At 41.8% G+C, this 15,963-nt stretch overlaps 4 protein-coding genes across 7 annotated transcripts; 1 reads left to right on the forward strand and 3 right to left on the reverse strand.

Moving 5' to 3' along the window:
• Positions 1–75: 75 nt before the first annotated feature.
• Positions 76–7,383, reverse strand: Gli (carboxyl ester lipase-like protein Gli). Of its 4 annotated transcripts, none has more exons than XM_089256914.1 (9): positions 7,304–7,344; positions 6,262–6,403; positions 4,333–4,514; positions 4,141–4,273; positions 3,113–3,541; positions 1,823–3,042; positions 1,314–1,625; positions 560–1,250; positions 76–488 (listed from the first exon to the last, which is right to left on the reverse strand). In XM_089256914.1, the coding sequence occupies exons 3-8, from the start codon at positions 4,506–4,508 to the stop codon at positions 653–655; spliced, it is 2,868 nt and encodes a 955-aa protein (XP_089113040.1). In that variant the 5' UTR covers positions 4,509–4,514; positions 6,262–6,403; positions 7,304–7,344; the 3' UTR covers positions 76–488; positions 560–652. The 4 variants fall into 4 exon arrangements, with proteins under 4 accessions (XP_089113040.1, XP_089113038.1, XP_030241699.1 ...); XM_089256912.1 differs by having other exon boundaries at positions 6,227–6,403; XM_030385839.2 differs by lacking the exon at positions 6,262–6,403 and having other exon boundaries at positions 7,304–7,383.
• A 1,298-nt stretch (positions 7,384–8,681) lies between these two features.
• LOC115563216 (leucine carboxyl methyltransferase 1) lies at positions 8,682–11,116 on the forward strand. Its single transcript, XM_030385842.2, has 4 exons — positions 8,682–9,143; positions 9,721–10,146; positions 10,204–10,508; positions 10,577–11,116. The coding sequence occupies exons 1-4, from the start codon at positions 8,889–8,891 to the stop codon at positions 10,611–10,613; spliced, it is 1,023 nt and encodes a 340-aa protein (XP_030241702.1). The 5' UTR covers positions 8,682–8,888; the 3' UTR covers positions 10,614–11,116.
• Positions 11,117–11,140: 24 nt separating this feature from the next.
• Positions 11,141–13,686, reverse strand: Ku80 (X-ray repair cross-complementing protein 5 Ku80). Its single transcript, XM_030385841.2, has 5 exons — positions 13,540–13,686; positions 13,382–13,477; positions 13,080–13,321; positions 12,901–13,023; positions 11,141–12,835 (listed from the first exon to the last, which is right to left on the reverse strand). The coding sequence occupies exons 1-5, from the start codon at positions 13,552–13,554 to the stop codon at positions 11,206–11,208; spliced, it is 2,106 nt and encodes a 701-aa protein (XP_030241701.1). The 5' UTR covers positions 13,555–13,686; the 3' UTR covers positions 11,141–11,205.
• Positions 13,687–13,969: 283 nt separating this feature from the next.
• LOC108649739 (alpha-tocopherol transfer protein-like) lies at positions 13,970–15,384 on the reverse strand. The gene is made up of 5 exons (XM_018098771.3): positions 15,311–15,384; positions 14,971–15,221; positions 14,529–14,904; positions 14,279–14,453; positions 13,970–14,223 (listed from the first exon to the last, which is right to left on the reverse strand). The coding sequence occupies exons 2-5, from the start codon at positions 15,047–15,049 to the stop codon at positions 14,047–14,049; spliced, it is 807 nt and encodes a 268-aa protein (XP_017954260.1). The 5' UTR covers positions 15,050–15,221; positions 15,311–15,384; the 3' UTR covers positions 13,970–14,046.
• Positions 15,385–15,963: the final 579 nt, after the last annotated feature.

Raw genomic sequence — 15,963 nt, forward strand, 5'->3', positions numbered from 1 at the left:
AGCAAGAAAAGTTTACTGTTTGTTTTTATTATTATATATGTATATATACTACAAGATTATTGGATCATAGACTGATTCTTTTTGCAGATCTTTAACATTGTTAATTGATTCCTAGCAGGCAAATGCGAAGCTTATCACTAAGAACTTATACTAATTATTTTTGTTTTTGATTAAACTTTACATAGTTTTTATGTACACTTGACGATGGTCTCGCCTCTCTAGCTAGCTTTAGGCCAAGACTATGCTATGGAATGTCATTGATATGGATTCGTATTCGTTGGGTTATCAAACTTAAAAAATACACAAAAAACAAGAGAAAACTAAATTAAAATATAGAATGCAATTAAAATTGGAGTTACAAATAGCTGCCGAGATCTTTTAGATCTGTGTAAAAATAAATTTATAAATAACATAAAACTATATATTAAACGAAACCATTAATCTAGCTATGTCAACTTTTAATACAGGCGTTATCCGGCTAGAAGGAGCTGTTGGAGAGAAGAACTTGTCGTTAAGAACTTAATGGTATTGATGACTCGCAGGATCTCTGGGCACTTACCCCCAATGTCGAATTTGCTACGTGATCAAGATTGTTCATTCGAAGGCTTTGCGTATTCTCTCTAAGCGCATCGCGCGCCTAGAGAGCGGTTACTTAGACAGATGTTTGGGGCACGCCCTCCACCAGTTGCGTGCGTCGCGGCTGTGCCGCCGGCTGCGCCGTCAGCGTCGCCGTCGTCGTTGTGGTGCGCGCCGAGGGCACCGGCGTGGTGCTGCGACTGCTGCCGCTGATCACGCTGGCTGGCGCTGCTGGCGTCCGCTTCATTGGCTCCGCTTGCAGCTGCGCCACCGGCGTGCTGGAGAGCGGCTGCAGCAGACGCTTCTCCTCGATGGGCGCTGCCCTGGCTGCCGACCCATTGGTCTGCGAGCGCGGCGTCGGCGCGCGCTCGGACTTGACCAGGCTGCCATTTGTCTCCTTGAGGGAAATGCCCGACTTGAGCGACGCTTGGCTGCCCGACTTCTGGGTCATGGCCAGCGAGCTGGGCGAGCGCAGCGATGTGGTGTCCGTCTGCGCTTTGCTGGCCAGCGTTTTGGTCGATGGGGAGTCTCGATATTCGTATATGTTGTCGCGCGAGCGCATGGCGTGGTGATTGGTCACCATGTGTGCATTGTCCACGCCACGAGGATCTGGCTCTGGCTCCATGCCCTCGCCATTGATGAAGACGTCCTCGTCATAGAACCGATCCGATTGTCTTTGATATTCGAGATTTTATTTAATTTCGGATCACCTTGGCGATATACGATATTCGACATACCTCTTGGCATTGCGCCACATGATGCAGCAGATGACAACCAGCACGATGAGGAAGAAGCACGCAACCGACATGCTCCAGAAGGCGATCTGCAATGGTTCCTTGGGCTCCCACCAGTATTCCGTCGTGGGCGGATATGTGGGCACCAGCACGCCAATTACTGTTGGCAAATACTGCGTCCAGAAGGCGCACTCCGTTTGCCGATAGTTCAGCAGGATCGAGGAGTTGTAGGTGGTATTGATGTTCAGATAACGAATCTCCCCCGGATAGGCCCGCTGAAAGTGTATTCCGAGCACTTGCTGAGGCGTCGGATTGCTGTGGGCAAAGGTGAGTGGAGAGAGTTAACGATATTTTAATTAAGCGATAGTTCCTCTACCAGCTCTATGAGTAATTTCAACTGGCTTAAGAGATTTCCCCAGTTTCAATGGGTTATGCCTATTGAAAACTTGGGTTAACAATGATATTATACAGTGCATAACCATATACTAGCCTAGAGCTCTCTAGCCACTTACCCATATCTGGCAAAGTTCGAATAGGTCTGCATGAAGAAGTGGCTCATATTGCGATCGTTATCAGTCCACATGTTGCGCTGCAGATGGTCTTTCTTGGGGAAGAACTCGGTGTCCAAGAAGGGGGCGCCGGTCAGGAAGTAGTGCTCGATGTCGTGCGGATACTTGCGCCATTGGGGCAAGTTGAAGGCCTCGACAGTGGTGTTCAGCACATACATATAGACGGGAATCTTTTGCTCCAAGAGCAGTTTCACCATTTTATCGACGGGCGCACGATAATAGAGATCGCTCAGCATATTGATGTACTGATCGCGAATGATGGTGTTGTTGTTGGGATCGGGCCAGTAGGTGTACATGTACTTGATGGCCTCGTATACCCCATTCGGATTGAGGGTGTAATTGTAGCGGAAGACATGCTCCCTCACCTTCTGCTCAAAGAAGCGATTGTCTATCTCATAGTACGGCGCCAGGGACTCATTCTGGGCCACAAAGAAGGCCGCTTCCTGTGTGGTCACACCCGTCATATACTGAATGTTGCGATTGAAGCGTCCCGTGCGAATTAGAGTCTCGGGTGTCTGGGTGAGGAACCGCCAATCCTTCTCCCGCCAGCCCTCGTACCAGTCATCTCCGGGCAGCGTGAAGTTGTGATCCAGCACCGGGCCCCAGGGGAAACTGCCGACTTGAGGCAAGAACTCCGCGTTGCCCAGCTCGTAGAAGCTGCGCCCAGTGCGTAGGCAGTTGACCAGCTTCCAGGACGAGTCTATAGAGCAGCCCAGCACTTGGCCCAGCACACGACTCGTATTCTGTGCCCTGTACTTGTCCTGGATGAGCGCCCAATCGGCCAGCGCTGACCCCGACTGGGCGATCACGCGCTTCACTATGTTGCGAGTCTGTGGAGCCACCATCAGCAGTCCCGCAGAGGCAGCTCCAGCTCCGGGTCCAAACAATGTGATCGAGTCGCGATCCCCATTGAAGAACTCAATGTTGTCGTACACCCATTTGAGGGCCATTGCCTGGTCCAAGATGCCATAATTGCCCGGCGAGTTCTCATCTGCTGTGGATAGGAAACCCAGTGCGCCCAGCCGATAATTCAACGTAACCACGACCACATCATAGAACGAGGCCAGCATGTGACCCTGGAACAGATTGGAAGCGCCGCGCACGAACTCTCCGCCGTGTATGTAGACCATGACCGGATACTTCTGGGCAACGCCAGCGCCAGTCTGTAAAATACAATTTCACAGATAGTATATAACTATGTCTATATAGATATAGATATAAATCAAGACTTACCTTAGGAGAATATACGTTCAGATACAGACAATCTTCATCCATGTCCATAACACCTTTGGTAGCACCTGTAAAGCGCACCGGCTGAGGGCATGCGGGTCCAAAGTCCACCGCCTGCAGTAGCTGCCAGCCGCGGTGTAGGCGTGGCGGCTTAAAACGTCCCTCGAATGTGGGTGGGAGGGCGTAGGGAATGCCCAAGAACACGGAGCATTCGCCCATCACGCGATCCACAGTGGAGTGATATGGCCTATAGAAGGACTTGGGATCGGGATTGTCATACATATAGACCTTGAAGCCTTGCACCTGGCCATAGTTCGTCGTCACAAAGACATCCCGTTCCAGAGTCAATGAATCACGGCGCTGCTTTCCCTGCAGATCCTCCCTCCATCCGGCCAAGACGCCCGGGAACTGAGTTCGAGCATTGGGATCGTTCTGCAAGTAGAGTTTTAATAGGTTTATATTAGACTTGTTGTTGTTGTTATTGCTTGATACAGTTCTCAGTTTACAGTTGCGGGCGCATGGGAAACATGTGTAATTGATTAGGTCGCATAACGCATGAAAACTTAATTAAGATTATTGCCTCGATATTGCTCAGATGTCTGTGGATCACTCAAAGCCTCTGCTCAATGGCTTTCCATTGTTCGCAGCTGGCGCGTTCTTTAATCGTTTCTCAGTCCGTTGTTTTGGGGTCAACTCTTGTGTCGCAAATTCAATTGATCAGACTCGAAGTCAATTGATTAATAGGTGCGAACAAGTGGAATCACGAATTTATAGCAATAGCTACGTAATGCTAGTTAGAATATATCCAAATACAATTAATAAACTCTAGTCTTGGTACGACTCCATAATAGTATAGTCTATGAGACTGATATTCTTAATGAATAGCAAAAATTTAAATTCAATTTACAACCAAAGTCTGGAAGTAATGGTCTCTAATGGTCTCTAGAATGTAAAATGGAAGTTATATCTAGGTCTACATCATGATATCCATGTAGAATGTAGAGTATGAATATAGTCTTTTCACTACTCACCGGATCAAAGCGAAAACGATCCTCATTGGGCATGCCCTGAGGATACTGGCCGGGTGGGTTTCTGCCGGGATAATTAGCGCCATATCCATTTGGCTGATAGTGGCCATAGCGACGATCATTGAATGTGTATGTTCTGAAAGTATTGGATTCTTATAAGGCCTATATTTAGGTATAGAATATGCTTTGGCTCACCTGTAATCCGGATCGCCGGGATTCGGCCATTGATAGTCGACACCCACGCGGGAATAAAATCGCGGATCCCGAGTTTGAGCGTCAATCGGCTGCGGCAGCGATTGTAGAAGAATGATCGATAGAGCGAGGATCGATAGACATTTCAATTTGTCACGGTATTTAAATTTCTGTGCCATTTCAAACTGCAAGAGAAGGAAAAATGGGAATGGTTTAGAAAATATAATTCTTAGATTTATCTTAGTTATTGTTGGATAACAAATTTTGTGAATGCTTTTATAACAAATATGTAACCCTGTTTATCTCTGCAGAGGAAAGAGAAAAGGGATATAAAAGAATTCAAAGAAAAATCTACAATTAACACTCTTTTTGTTTAAGCGCACAATAATAAACAAATCTCGGTGCTGAGTAAGAGTGACCAAACTGGTTTTAATATTACGTTAACTGCGCTATATGTATATATGTATATACATTATGTATAAACATATATGTTTGACGGTGTTATGTGGCTTAGTTGAGCGTTAGGGGCGTTCGCTAGAAGTAAGAGAGGCCATGAGACCGCGAGACCGAGCGACCGAGAAACCCGTTTGCCAAGAAAAATATGCGCTAAAAATAAGTTACAGCATAAAATGCGACGTTTGTGACTCTGTCTTTGATTCCAAATTGGAGTCAACTCTAGGCACCTTTGCTTCAATGGAGGCATTACGATTGCAATGCCGAGTGCCGACGCTCCATTGTTTAGTCAGAGAGTTTTGAGTGTCTTCGCTGCTAATTGGTTAATTGTGGTGAGGAAACAGGTCATGACATTGCCCGAAATGGGTTAAAGTTGACAGCTTAAGAACAAGATCAGAAGAGTTTGAGTCGTATACGTGAGATAGGTAAAACTGTGTAAGTAGTATGAAGATCGTAAGCGTAAAATAATATGATATATATAGCCACGGAAACTGATCTCAAATTTGTAAGGAAAGAAATACTGTTACTTTTCTTAAGATTTTGGTTGCACTGAGCTCAAAGCTGTAATGAAAAAATTGCTTTAATTAGGGTTCTAATGGTTCTAACCTAAAACTTTCCATTTGCGGTATATTAGAATTTCGATAATAGAAAGTAGAAGTGCTTTTATCTCTCCTCGCGCACTTTTAAATTATTCAAACATCTGTATATGTCTCCAATATATTATTAGTTTTTAGCACCTCAACGAATCGTTAAAAAATATATATTGCCTGTTTCTGAAAATATTTATACCTAAATAGAAAATTTGTTAATATAATTAAGCATTTAAATAGTCCATTGTAATACACATTTTAAGAAATATTAATTTTGATGTATTTCCTATTTGTTCGCAGAACTTAAATTCAATTTTAATTATTTAAAAGAAATTTTACTAATTTATTTTAAAAGGAATTTTACTTTATCCATCGATTTATGGAGTTCCTAGTCGCTTTCAATTCGTCTATAAACTATAAAAATCATATTGAACCCATTTATGATTTCATCGGAATTTCATTCAAAACTCGACAAAATGCATACATACGTCGTACACTCACTCGCCCTGATTACTAATTGTTATTTCCGGTTAGCACTAAACTTGATATGGCTCAAATTTAACGTTATTGCGCACACCTGTGTTCCGATTGCAGTTTCACGTGCCAAACACCAGCACAACTCTACAAACAACAACAATGAGAAATATGTAAACAAATTTGAGCTGCACTTTTGGCATTAGATTGCAAAAGCAGCGACGCGTCGTCGGCGTCGACTTCGGCTTCGTTGTCAGCGTCAACATTAACTAGCACAAGGACTCACAAGCACTTAAACACACACATGCGCACGAGTTGTGGCAGTTGCTGTTGTTGTTGTTGTGTTGTAGCATGCAAAACATGTATAAAAGTGCATTAACCTGCCAGCGCCACCGACTCAGGTTACGCTGCTAACCTCGACGTGTTGAAGTCCTCTTCTTCTGCTGCTGCTGCTTCTTCTTCTCCTAGTATTCTTTTGCTTATTCTTGCTGAGAAGTGCGGAAATGCAAACGCCTGCACAAAATAACGGCTGTCGCCTGTCCAAGCCCTCTTGAAAACTGTTTGCCAACGGTAAAAAAAATTTGTAATTTGCTTGCGGGAATTTTATATCAAATTACACGTTATTGTTGTTGCTGTTGTTGTTGTTGGTGGTGAATCACATTTAGTGCGCCAAGCCACTTGGTTGGTTTTTATTTTCGCAATCACAAAGCAAACAGAAACAATAAAACGCAACGATAATGTTGAAAGTGAAGCGTTTGCAGGTGTCGTTTTTCTGTGTGCGAGTATCTGACAGTGTATGTGTGTGTGCCTGTGTGTGTGTGTGTGTGTGGCCCACTGCGCTGTTGTAGTAGTGCTCTTGTTGTTGTTGCTGTTGATGCCGCTTCTTTAATCTCACTTGTTTTACAGTTATGCTCGAAATGATGACGTCGCTGCCTGAGTCGACGCCAACGGCGCAACCAGTTATAAATTGTGTGTATGTATTTTTTGTTCGGTTTTGGCCTTTTTGCACTATCTAATCTTAAAACTGTGTGCTCCAACACAATTTGATCAAACCATTTGTAAATGATTAATTCTAAGCGACGAGCCACAAAAATTATTAACTTTCTTTGTGTACGCGCCAACGCCCCGAAAAAACAACAAACACGGCTAACGAAAAATGCAAAGAAAAACGTAAACGTAATGAAATGACCGTTTTCAGTTTTGAGCCAGGCCACAGGTAGAGAGGCACAGCCAGAGCCAGTCAAACGTCAAAACGCAGCAGCAACAGCAGCGTTATGGTTATACCAATACCAATGCAATTGCACGCACACGCAATACATGGAATGGCTTTTGGCTTTGTTAACACTAACACACAGTTTGATAAATACATGCACGCACTCACACACACACACATGTTAACTGGCTTACGTGAGCAGCTACGCTTTTGTTACCAACAGTTGTTGCTTTGACTCACAAACCTGAGTGAATTTTCGTAGAAGACGCGCGCGCAGCTTTCAGCTCGCACAACCGACGCTCACGAACGTTACAATCAAACTGAAGCGGCAAGTGGCTCCAGCAGTCGCAGCTAACCCGAGCGAGTGTGGGTGCAAGCGGCACAAAGAGTACGAGAGAGCGCGGGAGAGCGGGCGAGAGCGTGGCCAATAGCTGAGCAGAGCGGCAGAGTGACAATGCATAGGAAAGGCGAGGCGCGAAGGCGGAGGAAGCTCACACTGATCTGTCCGATGCACTGGATTGATTAAATACAAATACATATATATGCGATTAAATAATGCTGAATATATTTAATTTAATTAGAATAAATTTTGAGCTATTAATATTATTATTTTAGTTTCTGCCTAAATTATATATAATATGTTTCTTTAAAAAAACCGAAAATGAACTCTAAAATCAACAAAATATGAATATTATTTATTTATAATATTTATATAAAATATAAAAGAAATATATAAAAATTTATTCAATTCAATTTAAATTAGCAATAATATTTTTCTAATTATCACTTATATTTTATATTCTCCCATACTCACCAGAACCTTTACAATTTTGGAATCATATTTAGAAATTCTTTTACTATTCATTCAAAATAATCTAAAAATTTTGAGAGTTTTGAAAATTAACAGTTCACGCCCTTGACATGGTGTTCAACCCCTTAGCACAACATACTGCCCATTGACGGAGTTCAAAAAGTCTTCAATTAATAACGTCTGCATAATTAAGGGCCATCAACCAAAACTTTGAACGCTTTGAACATTGCGACGACGCATCGTTGGACAGCAAATAGTTAGTTAGATGCAATTGTCAATCCAGTGAGATGTTTTTGCATGACAAAAAGTCGCACTTTGCATAATTTGCCATTCTATCGTTAGAAGACTAATTCGGTTTCGCCAGGGGTTGTGATTCATTCACCGTCATTGCAAATGCAAAAGCCAAACAACAATTAAAGCCAGTTCACTTTTTGACCCCGACTTATTGAGTTGAAGACTCAGTGGCTTGGGCGTAGCTGACAATTTTAATTATAACAGCCGTCGCTTCCGATGTCAAAGATGCGGGAAACAATTAGAGCACTTACATGGATGATGGAGTTAACTTTGACTTGATTGTGGCACGCGTTACTTATAAACGTCTGTGAATTTTTGAATTAAGTCTCTTTGTTAAGCATTAGGTATTTGAATGAGTTCAACTGCTATAACTTGCAATAACTAATTGTCTTGAATATGAAACTGATAGTGCTTTAAATTTAAAGTTGGCGGGCATTCAGCTTATCGATGAAACGTTTATCTGAAATCGATAGAAAAAGCGACACTTCGCAAGCTTACCAACACTTGCGGATGTCATCGATGCTTGCAGCTGTTTACGGGCTGTTTTTTATACTCATTTGCATTCACACAACTCGGTCGAGAAAATCAAAGAAGCGAAATAATCAAACTTAAAAACGATTTTAAAGTGACAAAGTAGTTGAGCAAAGGAAATCCAGCTGCCGTCTTCCTCGTAGGCATCCCGCATCAAAAGCTTATAGTAGCCCAATATCAAAGCAGCCTCGCCATGGAGCCTCCGTCAGCAGGCGGAGGAGTCGCACATAACAATAGCACACACAAGTTTCATCCATGCGATGAGGCCGTCATCGCCACCAATGACGATGCCAGCGATTGTAAACGAGGTGCTGTGCGCCTTGGCTACTGGAAGGATGACTATATTGGGTTCTTTGTGCGCAACCAGGAGCGAAAAGCGCCGGAGATAAATCGCGGTTATTTTGCACGCGTCAAGGGCGTTGAGATGTGCGTGGAGAAGTTTCTGAAGGTTAGTCGTATTTACTGCACTTACAGCTGAAGGCTACAGCACAAAACAAAACAAAATTTATGGGACATGCGCGATATGAATATTCGCTGCATCCTATTGTAGATAGGCAAACAAATTGAGTATCAATTATTATTGGCAAAATTTTGAGTAACGTGCATATTTTTTACTTGCCAAAAGAGCTTTAGCAAACGGCGAATTTGAAAAATTATAGCATCTGTTCATAATGATCATGTGTTATGTGTTATCGATAAGATTATATTTAAATGTATTTTGATTGTAGACAATCTAAGTACAGAATCGGCATATTTGAAGCTCGATCGTTTCCTAATTGTTATCGATAGATATACATATTTTTTGAGCAAGGCTCAACTTATTTAATTTGAAATTGAACTAGGCAGGAGTTAAGGCCGAGGGTTTGTTTAAACTGTGGCACTGAAATTTTCAATGCTATTTCCATCCTGTTGCATTGGCAACCATGATGCTGATGCGCATGTGTTGTGGCTGTGCATCACGCCCCAGCTACATATACAATAAATATAACCTTGCCCTTCGACTACACTGACCATGACCATTGCAGAAGACGTCTGGAAATTGCCAAATCATCAACCTTGGCTGTGGTTTTGATACCCTCTACTTTCGGTTGCGGGACACTCCCCACCAGGTGAAGAATTTCATTGAGCTAGATTTTCCAACAGTGACCGCGCGCAAATGCTATACAATCAAACGCAACAAGGCGCTGCTGGCCAAAATCCACGACGAGGATGGAGAGGTGCGCCTCAGTCCGACAGACTTGCATGGTCCCAACTACCATTTGATGGGCGTTGATCTGCGCAATCTTGACGAGGTGGACAATAAGCTGCAGCAGGCCGAAGTCGACTTCACTCTGCCCACCATATTTCTGGCGGAATGTGTGCTGGTCTATATCGAGGCGCAAAACTGTAGAAATCTGCTTAAATGGATAGCGCAGAAGTTTCAGGCAGCCGTCTTCGTTAACTATGAACAGGTGACTATGAACTTCATCTTGGTTATATTCATACTAACAATCGAGTCTCTATTAAAGGTAAACATGAATGATCGATTCGGCGACGTTATGCTTAATAATCTGCGCAGTCGAGGCTGTAGTTTGGCGGGCGTAGAATCATGTCTGTCACTGGAGACACAAACCAATCGGTTCAAGGATTGTGGTTGGAGCGGAGCACGTGCTTGGGACATGGTACAGGTGTACGACAGCATCTCATCTTCGGAACGCCAACGCATTGAGCGCCTTGAAATGTTGGATGAGGGCGAGCTGCTGCTGCAGCTATTCCAGCACTATTGCCTCGTTGTTGCCTGGCTGGGCGTTGCCTTCCAGGATCTAGATATTACGTATGTCTTCCACATTGTAAATACATTGATATATTTTACTAAACTGTATTTCCGCCTTCATCCAACAGCGTGGAGGAGCTAATGTCCTCACTCAACATTGACTAGAACGCACAGTGCAAAGAAGTGGCTCTTGGATCCATTACCATTTGTAAACATAACTCTTTGCGTGCACTTGCTTGCAACCTCTACACAAATTGTGTTAACAAATTAATATATTTAATGTTTATCACATACATACACACACATATGCATATAGCTACATGCAATGTATATAAATGGCATTGCTTATTTAACATCCCCTTCCCATTCTTAAACTATTAAGTGTTCATCTATAAAGATTATCAGATTTGAAATTGTTTGTTCCTTAAGTCGTTTTCCTTATTAAGTTTTAATTTTTTATGCTCCTCTTTGGCTAAATAATTTTACATTTTAAATTAATATATAAATGTAATGCATCAACGAAAAAAAAAAAAAAACAATAATTACTTTATCAAATGCAATTGTTTCAATTGGTTATTTATTCCCTTGCCAAACAGTCTTTTCGTGGAACTGTAAATGTATATTAAAATTTATGAAAAACGAAATATATTCAGTGATTGAAGTGCAAATTTGTTCAAAGACAACTGGTTCAATTTACAATTTACAATAGTTAAATATTTATTTTTAATGGAATAACTTTTAAAATGTATTGTACGTGTTATATATCACCATGAAATTCAGCATCATCAACCTCAAACTCTGGTTTTGTATAAAACGCTTTCAGACGCAGCTCATCCTCCAGTGTGGGCTCACCCAAAACGAGAGGGCCCAGCTGCTTCTCCACCACAACGGTGTGCCAAAACTCTTGAAGATTTCTCTCAGATGCTTTGGTTTTTAGCTGGATTGCAAATTGGTTGTACTCCGCAAAGCTGTTGAATTCAAGGCAACTGTCTCGGTACAATTTGATCACTTCATTCAACTGATTGAGGTCCAATTTGTTGCGCTCTAGCAACGTATTAACAACCACTCGCATTTGAGCAGATAAGGATTGGAACTGAGCGTCCCGTTTAGTAGTATTCAACTCGGACCGCACCTTTTGTAAGAGTTGTTTATAATCCTGAACCGGTGTCACTAAACCTACGCTATCGATAGTGATGGGATCTCCGCTTTCTTGCTTGATGGCTGGCGCTGGATTCAGTTCCTGCTCCTTTGCCTTGAGCTTCTCTAGCCAAGCATAACTGTGCTCCAACGGAAACAGTTTTTTGAGCGCTGCTGCGGCCTGTTTGGACTTTTCCTCAATTGGTTCAGGCACACGCCAAAAGACATCGACTACGTTTTTCTGTTTTCGCAATTCGTCGAATAGTTCATCGTCTTTCTTTTTGGAGATAACCTTGTATTCCAATACATCCATCACATTCTGCTCAAAAATGCTGGGCAGCCCGTCGAATGGCAGCAGATCATTCTGTCGTCGCTGCCTAGGCTGCTGGGTATCCTTCAGTGTGCACTCCAGATCCATGCTATCAATGAGGTTATCAACAGCTTTTAGCTGATCTTTGTTACACTCAGTTTTTTCGGTGCGCAATGAGGGAAAATCCCAGAACTGGTGCTGGGCATGATAAGACAACTCTTGCATATATAAAGTGGCCGGACTATCGTCTTTGGACTCTTGCGGAATAAGTACCACAATCCGTGGTGTATTAAACTTGACACTGAAAATCTTCCAGCAGAGTATAACACACTTTTGGGCAATCAAAGCCCTCACCAAGGCATCCAGCTTCTGGGCAGATGATTTATTGCCCTTCTGATGCACAAGCATGTACAGGGAGTCTCCACAGAAGTAAGCATCGGGTATACTGCTGTGCTTCACAAAGCCCACAAAGTGCAGACCTGGCGGATGGGCGGGCGGCAGCTCAACCAGCGTCTCATCATATGGCACTGGAGTGCCGCCAAGCATGTAGCCATCAATCAGGTCCTCAGGCAAGGGCGTAACCTCTGTGCCCTTAATGAAAAACCGCTCCTCTCGCTCCACCAACTCATCTTTCTCGCCCCACACCTTCTTCAACTTGATGTGACTTTCGTTTTTCATGGCTATAATGCCCTGTAAGCTAATTGAAATCTGGCTGCCAATGTGGAGCTTGGCATTCCAAACCCAGGGACGTCTATTGGACACCTTGAAGACCGAGGCCAAGGTTTCCTTGAAACTGCACAACACCGCGTTGCAGTTGCTCACCAGCTGCAAAGCATGTTTCTGATTCTCCAGCTCATGGATATTGGACTTTCGCGTGGACTGAAATATGGCCTGAGGCTGGTTGGTCTCGGCATTGTCTATGTAAGCAATGTTGAGGGAGCTGAGTAACAATCGAAAGCGAGATTAGTACACAATAATCACCTACTCCATAAAACTGTAGCTTACCCCACGATTAATTCAATGCTTTCATCAAGTAGTTTATTACAGATTTTGTCATAGTCGTCGTATCTCTGTGTCATGAAATTGAAGTCGTAGAGAAGCAAAATACGCTGCCTCGCACACTTCAAACTATAAAGAAATCGATTCAATGAAAATACATATATTTCTTCTCCTTTTAAACTTACGGCTGGGCCGAATGTAGCATATGAATAGCTACCTTGAGACCATCAAGCCATTCGCCTTCATCGCAGGTTGTCGCGTTGACGAACTTGAAGAAGCTCAGCAAAAGCTGCCATGTGCAGAGCTGGGTATTATCGTATTGAAGCACATTCTGGCACATTTGATGGTCAGCATCATATAAGTCATTCTTGCTCTTCTCACAGCCCACTAACACAAAGGACACATAGTCCTTCTTGTCGCTGACAATCTGGTAGAAGGAAATTGTATTAATATCTATCTGAAACTTAAATGTATGTATGTATCTTACTTTGTCCTTTATGATCTCAGCAGCGCATTTGATTGATTTTAATTTGAACTCCTCGGCGATGCAGTTTCGTACGTCTAGCACAATAATTAGACACTCCTGCAGAGGTGATAAATATGTAAGTATACGACTCTGCTTGACCTCTGCAACTTCCCAATTACCTTATTAGATGCCATTTAGCAGATATTTATAAAGTTCAACTTTATCTAGGGAAGCGGCGTAATTTCACAATACACCGTAAGTTATCGAGAGCAAATTTAACTATCGATTTATTACTATGAGCAACAAAAAGTAGAAAAGAAGAAGAATCAAATTGGCGCCAAGTATTCGCTCTTGATTATTAAGTAATCGATATCAAATAAAAGACGTTGCTGTTATCTAGCGATCTTTTTTGAATTAATGCAATTTTCAAGCCATACAATGTTTCTTCGAACACGTACTCAATTAGTTTGAGTTAAAATAAAAAACAACATAAATAATAATAAATAACAAATTGATTACTCTACATTCAACACTTATTATATAGTAAAACGAGTAATCTGTTGTGATAAATGATTTTTCATGGTACCTTTAATATTTATTTTCTATTGGTTTAGTCTGACAATGTTCAAAACTTGAATATCTGTTAACTCTCTTTATCATATATTGAATCATGTCTATTCTCTATTTCAACGCTTTTTATATTGTTGTAACTGTTCCAAGTAATCCGCACTTTGACTTAAATGATTAAAAATCAGATTTGTATCGAGCACATTAGTTGCTGGGCCGCCGTATTCTGCCGGCAAACACTCAACTCCAACCATCTCGCGCAGTTTGTTTAAGTGTCGACCATCGTGGGTGAATATCTGTCATAAAATTTGATAAGTTGAAAATTAAATGACGGATTGATTGGCCACTTACCCGATCTTTAAAATCCTTATTCATAAAGGGAAGAAATAGCGAGGAAGTGACGTGCATGAGAAAGCCTCGTTGTATGATATGCACAATTCGCTGGGAAAAGGGAAGAACTGTATTCTTCTCATTCACAATTTTCATAAACATGGGCGAGAACTGACGTAGAAAGTTTCTAGTTGTACTGCAGAGAAAGTCAAAGAAATTATTAAAGTCATTCGCGAATTCGTTCTCGGCTGTCTTTTCATTCAATACAAACCCCTGAAGATCACAAATCACCGTTATGCCGTTTCTCTGAACTCTCGGCAACATTAACATTGACTCAAAGATGAGATCATCCATTTCGACCAAATGCTGCAAATAATCCGGAAATTCTTGAAATGCATCCACTGTCTTAAAGATGACCAGCACACGTCCATTCTTATCCGTATGGGGCATGACAAACCGACATTGCGTAGCAAAGAATATTTTCGCATAATACTGTACGGGATGCTGGGCCACCCAGGTGGGGTGCCTCAGTTTAAAATCATAATAGGCATGTATGGCTTGATATGCCTTGAACGTATCCCAGTTGGTGTAATACAGAAATTTCGTCAAAAATATATCATCGGTGCCGACCTGCAACTCGTCCGACTCTGTGAACATGGTGAACAGACTTTAAATAGCGATTGATGATTATCGCGAGGAAAATCATCTCTTACTCTCTACGAGTTGACGCAATTGCTTGATCTTGAATAGCTGTTCGTCTGTGTGCTCCACAGTGGAGCGGAGAAACAGCATCTTGATTGCAGTTCTTATAGATGGATCTCTTTGAATTTATTGTCCTATGTTTCCACAAAAAATTGACATTGAATTTTGTTGAATTTTTTTTTTTAATTTTTTTTTTTTTTTTTACGTTTTCAGTGTTCCGACATCGAACAGCACACACAGCGCGCCGAATGCGCACTGATTGCTAAAAAATACTATTGACATTTGATTTGGCTTTATTTATTTATTAGTTTTATGAGCCGAACGCGTTGAACATTTTAATGGGGCACTTACTGTGTTTTGGACAGTTTAAGTTCAATTTAAATGGAATGTGCTGTAATTATTAGAGGACTCTCTGGCTGACGACTCCAAACACATATACGAACTTGCTGATGATCATTGAAACGAGCTAAAATTTGGTCCCTAAACACATTTTTGATTTTTATTTATCAGGGCCTTGCAGCGTTTTCTACTGGGCAGCAGTTGGATGAATTGCTTTCACGGCTTTGTTATTCCCATTTGGATTGTTGTGCTTTGTAAGTAAGAGGCAAATGGTATTCGTATATGGTCTTAGCTGCGAGCATTGCCCAGAGTCGTGACTTTGCTGGAAATGTGCAAATTAGCATTGAAATTGTTGATGGCATTTTTGAATTTATAATTTGTAATTATTTCTATTAGATTTGACATCGTCGAGCTCAACACAAATACAGTTTGACAACTGTTTACAAAACAAATATTTTCCTTATGGGAACGGGATTGGAAACGGGAATACAATGGATATAGCTGACGGGTGATTTAAGATGCGACAGAGCAATACAATTTTAGTAATTTTTATTAGTATAAGAGCAACCTCACAAATAGTAGCCTTAAGCAGTAAGCTGCACAAATCCATATTCATGTGAAATGTAGGGAGATTAATCCAAGTGAGCTTATATTGCATTTATTTA

This window comes from Drosophila navojoa, chromosome 3 (assembly GCF_054131105.1).
Source record: "Drosophila navojoa isolate 15081-1374.11 chromosome 3, UAZ_NAV_1.0, whole genome shotgun sequence".
Lineage (NCBI taxonomy): Eukaryota > Metazoa > Arthropoda > Insecta > Diptera > Drosophilidae > Drosophila > Drosophila navojoa.